Genomic DNA, 8951 nt, shown 5'->3' on the forward strand with positions numbered 1-8951 from the left:
AATAAGACTAGTTTTATATTCTATAACAATAAAAACAAAAAGAAACACGAAGACTTAAGACAAAAGAGACGGCAAACCAAATGAGAGAAGCCTACTATATGCAAAAACATGAGGATCCTTTTTCAACCAGTAAAAATAAGATAGCCAGACTGCAATAGTAGTAAATTTACTCAACAAAGTCAAGAAACTCTAAATCATTGAGAACAAAAACAAATGATATGAATAACATCAAACATAGATTACCTACCAAATAATCTGAATAATATTGGAAGTAAACTTACTAGAAGAAAGCCAAGGGTCCTAGCACCATATTTAGCAAACAAGAAATATTGGAAGTAATGTGAGGCACAGAAGAGGGCTGCTCTGTGGCCTGGCCTTGTGAGGTTTTGACCTTGTCCATATTGAAATTAGATTCGAATTGAAATGAGATTGGTTAACACTTAATGGTTACCTTTTGATGATTATTGACAAAAGTCACCATTGTATTTGTATGCTCAGTGACGGGGGAAATCCGTTCCAAGGCGCCCATATCTTTGAGAAGATTGTTGAGGCAATGAGCCATGCAATATCTGACCGTTGTTTTTGGATAAAGGGATTCGATGATGGCTCCGGCGGCACGATTACTATTTTCTCCGACGGTGACGATGGCAATGACATCATGCTTTTCCACCTTCTCAATGGTAAGCGCCCACTCCGATGCAAGTACTTGTGCACTCTTCCCGGTCCCCGATGCATCATGGGAGTCAATGAAATACATCTCCCCCCGAGAATATGCCACCACGCCATGAATGGAGCGACGCCGGGTATCAATCCACCCATCCACAATGAGGGATCCCCCATTCTTCTTCCATGAAGCCCTTGTGGATGCACATGTCTCCTCGACCATCATCTTCTCCCTATCAAGAAGAGTGGTGCGCAAGCTCTCTGAAGAGACATATGTGGGTCCAAACTCTCCGATCTTCCGTGCCATTTCTTTAAAATATGGAGACCTTTTGTGTAAAAAAAAAGTGTACATTAGTGATATACATTGTACAAACTAAAGATTAAAGCTTAAGCCTTATAAGTTTTAGTCTATAGAGCTTACCGTGCTACATTGAAAGCAATATGGTCGTGGTAAAAAAATCTTGCTACGGCAACATCTACCTCCTCTTTCAAGGCCAGTTTCCAACTCTCTTCAAGAGTTGCTTGCCGCTTGGGTGGACGAGAATGAGGGAAAGATGACGATAAAGGGTTGGTAGAGAGTGGAGGTGGGCGATCGCCGTCAGTGCCGGTTGATGCACAAAATGATGCCGAAGAAGGGGATGCCGATGCTCGGATGAAAGCCGCCGTGGTCATCTCCCTTGGATTCACCATGCGACGCTTGGTACGATTCTTCTTGGCTTCTTTGACATCCTCAAGAGTCTTCTCAAGGTTTAGGAGCTTTTGCTTCTCCTCTTCCGAGACGGTTTGTGGGCAAAATTGAACTTGATGCCCTTTTTCGTGAAGGAAGTGGGCGCGCACCTTCCTCACGGAACCATTGCGCTCGTAGCCACAACGGCGGCACTTCCATGGCTTGCTTCCACCTCCAACACCGGACTTGGGAACAATCACCTCATTCCACCATGTCCATGTGAAGTTGGTGGAGGAAGGGGGTTGAGAAGCCGCGGCGGGGCCGGAGGAAGGAGAGGGAGGAGGGCTTAGAGAAGGTTCGGATCCATCTTGAGATGCCATAGATGATAGATATTAGAGAAAGGTCAGAGAGAAGAAGAAAGGGCTAATAAGTAGGCTTCAAAGTTCAAGGGCCAAGGCTCAAGGCTCAAGGCTCAAGCCTTCAAGATCGGAGAGAACGAGAGAGGGGTAGGCTCCAAAGTTGCGACTTGGAGAGGAGGAGAGATGGGGGGGGGGGGGGGGGGGGGGGGGGAGAGAGAGAGAGAGAGAGATGGCCCATGGATGATGGAGAACTTAGAAGGGTAGGCTTGCTAACTTCCAAGGCCCAAGTTGCCACACGCTCCTAGAGTGGGTGCCAAGGCTTGGGTGCCCTTAAATAGAAAGCCCCTCCCCCCAAAACTGGCTGGTTTGAATTTGAAATTCAAAAAAATACCGCCATCATCCGTCCCACCCCCTGTCCGCGTCCCATGCTGCCTCGTCACCGGTACCCGAGTTTGGGAAGTAGATCCACGGATCGGAGAGAGGTAGTCTCTCGAGTTGTGATCCGTAAGTTGAGATTCCCAAGTAAGGACTCCATGTCCGGGAAAGCAGAGTTGTTCTGCGGGAAGAGGGCTCTGTAAACTGAGTCGGAAAAGAGTTGCAGGGATGATGTGCCCTGAGTCTGGAAGGTGAGATCCAGAGGCGAGAACCTTTGCTCTCGAGGATTTGGAATAAGGAACAGAAGTTCCTTGGAATAGGGTTTTGCCCTAGGAATAGGAAGCTGAGGCTTCTGGGAACCATCAAGTTTTATTCTAGAACGAACGTGGTAATACGTTCGGTTCAAGTGCTTGTATAGACTTCTCCTCAATAATAAAGATACTATTACGGGGGGGGACCAGCCCATCTTCTGGTCCCCAGTACTGTGTTGATCTTCTCACTCTCTCTCTCTCTATTTATTTCTCTCTATATCCTTTGGCTTCAATATTAAGTGAAATTCTATGTATCCAAGTATATTTTATATTGTTTTGCGCTCCCGTTTGTGACAGAGGTCATACTATGACTTCTTCCTCGTTGGGATCCATAGAAGAAGAGATAGGTTGCACTCGGTCATACCAAATGCTTCCAACAACTCTTGGACATAGCGCTCCTGAAAGAGAAAGATGCCCCCCTTTGTCTACCATATCTCCAGTTCAAGAAAGTAGTGAAGCACCCCAAGATCTGTTGAATGACCATGTCCTCTGAATTGATCCTCTTGCCCATATGAAGTATCTCTTGTTGTAGTTACTCTATCTTGTTGATATGGTCTCTCATGAATGTCTGTTTGGCATCCAAGGTCTACAACTACATATCCAAAGCAATCTACTTCATCAGGAGAAACTTGATCATTTAATGTGGAAAGTCGATCTCAAATCTACGTCACGTCCTTCATCAATTCGATGTGACTGATGACAGATGGTGTACTTGAGGATGATAAATGATCGAATGCGAGCATTGACACGCTCCCATAGCTTCACTCCCGCAAAATCTTTTTGCTTCTGAAGGTTGCTACTGTCAAAGCCCCCAAGATCGTAAGAGTCAAAGATTGCCATCATAGTCACTCTCCAAATGGCATAGTTGTTCCCATTCAATCGCCGATCGGTACAAAAGGTAAGAAGGGTAGGGATCTTGATTGGTTGATCACCTACGCCGGAGTAGAACTAGGACCAGTCTCCCCACTCCTTCTGGCTTGTCAGTCCACTCATTAATTTCCTCTTCTTGTACTTTCTCATCTTGGACCAAGTTCAAGTCAGAATCATCATCCCTTAATATTGTCGATGAGAACTTTGGCATAAGATGAGGCTAGGACGAGTTGGGATGAAAGGCTGACTCTTTCAAGGTGCAACGAAAAAGGTGAATCGGATGATGATCAAGTCTGTATTATTTCCGAGTCATTCTGAGGGACAATCAGTTTTCTCATTCCAAATCGGAGCTCTTGATTTCGTGGGTCATTGGCTTCCCAAAAGAATCTCATCCAATAAGGAGTCTCATTACAACTTGGAACTCTTGATATCCTAGGTCGTTGTTTCCCAGAAGTATCTCAGCCAATAAGGAGTCTCATTCCAAATCAGAACTCTTGATATCCTGGGTCGTTGGTTTCCCAGAAGTATCTCATCCAATAAGGAGTCTTATTCCAGATCAGAACTCTTGATATCCTGGGTCATTGGTTTTCCCAAAAGTATCTCATCCAATAAGGAGTCTTATTCCATATCAGAACTCTTTTGATATCTGGGTCGTTGGTTTCCCAAAAGTATCTCATCCAATAAGGAACATTGGTTAACACATCACAAAGAAACACGAATGTTCACATATGCATGTTACAAGACATAGAAACATAAAGCCGCCGATGAACACTCCCCCCGTAACTAACCATTTAGGTCCGGGCCATCAGCTGTTCAACGACTCCCTCATCACTCCTCCCGCATAACCTAAAAAGGTCCGGGTCAGGAGATATAGAGACCTTTTACAACCAAATGCCGTCGTTTGGAGGTTCAAGCATACAACGAAACGCTCCCTAGACATCCCACCTGCGTCGTTTTGAGGTTCCGACAATACCAAAACAATGTTTCTCACTACTCCACCCGCGAGTAAAATTATCAATCATTGAAACCAATATTAAAACCAGAGTCAAACAATTCAAATCAGCACCATGACAGCTTCAAAACAGATATTATCCATTTCAAACAAGTTACAAACAGGATCATCAAACAAGGTTTCAAACAGAACTCAAACGTAAAAAGCAATCTCAACATCAAGCAAGCTCGAAAAAAACGATTGGTTTTCCACCCTAAAACCTGCACCAAAATTAGGATTGGATTTCTTCCATAAGGTTGTAGCCCACCGGAGCATGGTCCATAAGCTCTCGAATAGTCGAAACAAACCTCGACAGACAGTGTTCCTGCGGCGGTGATAGTAGTCTCAAGATATAGCAATCACACTGAGCCCCCAAGGTTATCAGCTCGAGAAGAAACACCTGCTGAGAGATGTCGAAAAATTTTAAGGTTGTAATCTGCTATCTTCATTGGTAATATACACCTCCTGTTCGCTTCCCATTCTTTGATGTCGCAGTTGTGTATCTTTCATCGTTCATTCTAGGAGAGTTCCCTCTTTTCGTACCATTTTTCCTTGTTATAGGGTGTTTGTAGCCCATTCTATGGATTCAAAAAATAAACAAAAGATCTTTTTTGTGCAAAAAAAAGGACCCCCCTTCCAACAAATTGTAGCTTAGCCACTTACCTTTCTAGCACGCAATAGCTAACAGATCCAACAAAATGGAAATGTTGGGTGATTGGTAGATTATGTTTAAAAAAAGAAGTTTAAAAGTCTCAACCCATCTCCTTGCACTTGATTCCACGTAATTGGAGGAAAAGAAAAGCAAGTGGGGAAGTTACCTTGGAGACAACCCAATATCTGTGAGGAAAATGAGAAGGTAGGTAAACCAGCAGGCTGAAGTAAGATCATTCAGCATATGCCCAACACCATAAGAAAGGATAGACTTGCGGGGAAGAAGATGACCAACAGTATCACCATCCAGAGTACTCTCGGTCCATTTGCGTGACAACAAGGATACAGATTCACTTGCATTTTCTTCATCATGTGCGAGGACCCCATCTCTTTCCCAAACAGAGCTTGTTGGGGACAAGCTCATTGCACGGTTCAATGTTGTAACTGCCGACGATGCTACCTGTTATAGTTCAAGCCTGCAGATGGTGCGAGGTGCTTTGCACCCATGGGCTTGCATGATTGCAAACACCAAACTGAGCTGAAGTTATATTATGCCGATAATGAAGCTGCGGCAAAATCCTGCTGCCTGCCAATGACGGAGAGAATTTTTTTGCGTCGGGTCTGGTCGTTGCGTGTGTAATGAAATGAAGGTTTTTAGCTGACTAATAAGTCCTCGAATTCGAGCGTCTGAAGAATGCGTCGATGATCGATTGCTTGCGCTGACGACGATACTAAGAGCACAAAAGAATGAAGCTGCCTCTCCTGTGTGTGTGGGGCTGTGTGTATTTGCTTGTGCAGTGGCAAAATGGAATCTTGGAACCGAGTCGGCTATCGATTTGGGATCGACGTAAAGTCAAGACTAGGCTAGGGTCTGTTCACGCGTTTGTCGGGCACCCAAATCTTATTGGCACTCTCCTTCGGTAGAAAAGACCCATGTACAAAGGGAGCTTTCTTTTGTGTCAAGTACAAAAAAAAGCAGCTTGTCAATGTGTCGCAAATGGTGAAAACATGAGAAGGTAGATCAAAATCCTCAAAAAATCACGACAGCTTAAAGAGCCATGTCCAAGATGACTTGAATTAAGGGCAAGGAGAGTGTTTGCTGATACCAACTAGAATGCGCCCACACCATTTTTTGCGGGAATTACTTTTGAAGATGGAAACTTCTTTTTTGTATTATTTTTTAAACTCCCTATTTAGCAAGCCAGAATGTATCATTCGTCTTATCAATTTATTTACTTTTTGACAATCTTAGGCTATCATATGTTATAACAAATGCCTAAGATTGTCCAAAGTAAATAAATTGATAATAGCTTTGATGTATTTTATGAGTTCAAGATGTACCTATGTCCTCATTTTTGAGCTTAGGTCAAGTTTTGTCCACCAAGCCTAAGTATAAATACTAGGTTTTAAAATGTGGTAAGGGTCTTGTGATTATTGTGACTTTGAGAGCTTTTGAGAGTTGAGCTGATGTAGTAAGAAGAGTGTGGAATTTAGAGCTTCTCCTCTTGATTGTAATCATCTCTATTGGTAATGCAAGGTCCTCCTTTCCATTTGCTAGTGTATTTATGCAAGATTTTTTGTGATTAATTCATAATTAAGCACATGATTAACTCTCTTCCTCTCCACCTTCCAGAGCTCATAAGTAGAGTTCTATTTGTCCATTTAGGAAACAGTTTGTAGATGTAAAATTGTGGGCTCGATTAGATTAGGACGTGTATGCTACATTTTTATTCTGGACTACTAAATTTCTACATGCGTGTTGGGATAACCCTAGTTTTATGGAGCCTCTCCCTAGCCGTGCATGATGATTTGATGATGTAGAATGATGCCCATGATATACCTATGAACCACGGACCTTTCTAGCCCCTCTATAGGGGCGCATTTAGTAGGTCAAAAGTAGCCCTAAAAAGGTACATGCGAGATCAAAAGTAGCCCTAAAAAGGTACATTTTTATTCTGGACTACTAAATTTCTACATGCGTGTTGGGATAACCCTAGTTTTATGGAGCCTCTCCCTAGCCGTGCATGATGATTTGATGATGTAGAATGATGCCCATGATATACCTATGAACCACGGACCTTTCTAGCCCCTCTATAGGGCGCATTTAGTAGGTCAAAAGTAGCCCTAAAAAGCCTAGTTGCTACCACACCTCACATATGATGCCATCCAACCTACCACTCCTTCTCCTATATATTGACCTCATTTTTATGCTCACGGGTAATGTAATCTCAACCCACCCATATTCTACTACAAGGAGAACTTGATCATTTTGCCCAACTACTTGTGGCATTAGCATTGTGTTACTCTAATTAATTACATTGCTAAGTAGTATGATTAATTAACCATGAATACTGATTTGACTAATCCTCCTTTGCAATCCCCTATCCTCACATGTGGCATTAGAGCTGATGGTCATGGATCCTTAGGCACAGTCTTTATGATATATTGACGTGGACTTCTCCATGCCATCGTTGATTGATTAACTTCTCATTGCATTAAATTAGATTAAATAATAATAATCCCTACCCCCAACCATCACTTGGGATTTGAGTGTGATGTTGCTCCACTACCCATGATGGTTAGGTGAGAAGGAGAATAAGGTTTGATGCATATAGTTAAAATCTTCTCTTTATCAAGTAACTAGTGCTCCATTTCCCAAATCTAGGCTTGACATTAGCCATCACACAAAAGAGATTCAGGTTGCTCCTATTTTTGTGGCAATTTCATTGGAAAAGCGATGTCTATCCTACACCCATATATTACAATGGCTATAGTGCACCATACAATCAAATTGGCATCAACAAAGGAAAGGACCTCTAGGTGAAGGCACACATGCCCATCACAGGACTGCTAGCACAATTTTGCCCATTAAGGAGAACTACCTATGGATGACTCACACTTACCATTCTAGCATATTGTTTTGATTGAAGGCCATTCCTTTTAGGGGGAGCTTTTTTGTAATGAGCACCATCTTCTCACCAAGTTTGAGCCCTATTCATCGAGCAAGCCATGCACTAGAGCCAGATTTTTGTTGTTGCAGAGTACCTTCAAGTGGAGACATTGAAGCTTAAGTGTTATTAGTGGTTAAATTGACCCCAATCATTGTCAAAGTAATTTTATGAAGCTTTGTAGGGTTTGGATATAATATTCATCCACTAAAATGGATTTTGGCATAAAGTCCATTGGCATTACTCAAAGCCTAATCAATTCCTTGATTAGAGAACCTTCAAACTCATTGGCTACGGATAATTATGAGGTTAGTGGAAACTTGTTACCCATGTGTCATGTCGGGACATCAAATACAGAAGTTAATAATTTAATAACTCAATAACCAAAAGAACATGACACATACACAAGAGAAAGACAAAATAACTACTAGCCCATAGTTGCATACATGAGACCAATCATACATCATGTTGGGCAGCACCTGCCTTTTATAGAATTAACCCGTATGACGATACAAACAGTTACATCCTTTCAAATCAAGACACACGCTCCCTTGATAGCCGGACTAAGGTTACTCCATCATAACACTTGGCATGCACGGAGAACCTGATCCCACAATAATTACAAAAGTTTAAACCATCGATCATCGAGGGGATTGAAACGAGGAGGTGGGTTGGGGTTTACATATGGCCTCAATTGAGTGAAGGGTTGATAGCTAGGATAATGTCGTCAGAGAAGAGCAAAAGCGTCCTTCCACCAAGGAGGAGTCAGAGGATTAAACAGATTAAGGGAATTATCACATTCGCTTAGAAAAATGCAATGCATCAGAAGAGGCTCTTGTACTTGGTAGCACTATGCTTCTAGGTTGCCACTTCCTCCCGCAACTGCTCCTCCTCCCCCTTTCTTACTAGCAGTTGTGTTTTGAGGTTTTCCAACTCTGTCTCCACCACTCTGAGGGCCTACTCCGCATGTTGAATGTGGTTATAAGGGTCCGCAAGACCATCAATAATAGGTCTTGAAAAAATAGTTGGCCGAGAGGATGGGATATACTCATCAGCTTTCCTCTTACCCCGATCAGTCATGTCGAATGTCCCACCTTGATGGCCCTTGTGTGCACG

The 8951-nt window shown here is 42.8% G+C and overlaps 1 protein-coding gene across 1 annotated transcript in view; it reads right to left on the reverse strand.

Annotated features, from left to right (window-relative positions):
- LOC147424332 (uncharacterized) overlaps positions 1-5692 on the reverse strand; it is a 112090-nt gene extending 106398 nt beyond the window's left edge. Inside the window, exon 1 of the mRNA XM_086500875.1 lies at positions 5055-5692. Coding sequence (XP_086357001.1) covers positions 5055-5311 — 257 coding nt within the window. The 5' untranslated portion in view covers positions 5312-5692. The remainder of the gene's footprint in view (positions 1-5054) is intronic.
- Positions 5693-8951: the final 3259 nt, after the last annotated feature.

Source organism: Adiantum capillus-veneris, chromosome 25, assembly GCF_014529385.1.
Source record: "Adiantum capillus-veneris isolate H3 chromosome 25, ASM1452938v2, whole genome shotgun sequence".
Lineage (NCBI taxonomy): Eukaryota > Viridiplantae > Streptophyta > Polypodiopsida > Polypodiales > Pteridaceae > Adiantum > Adiantum capillus-veneris.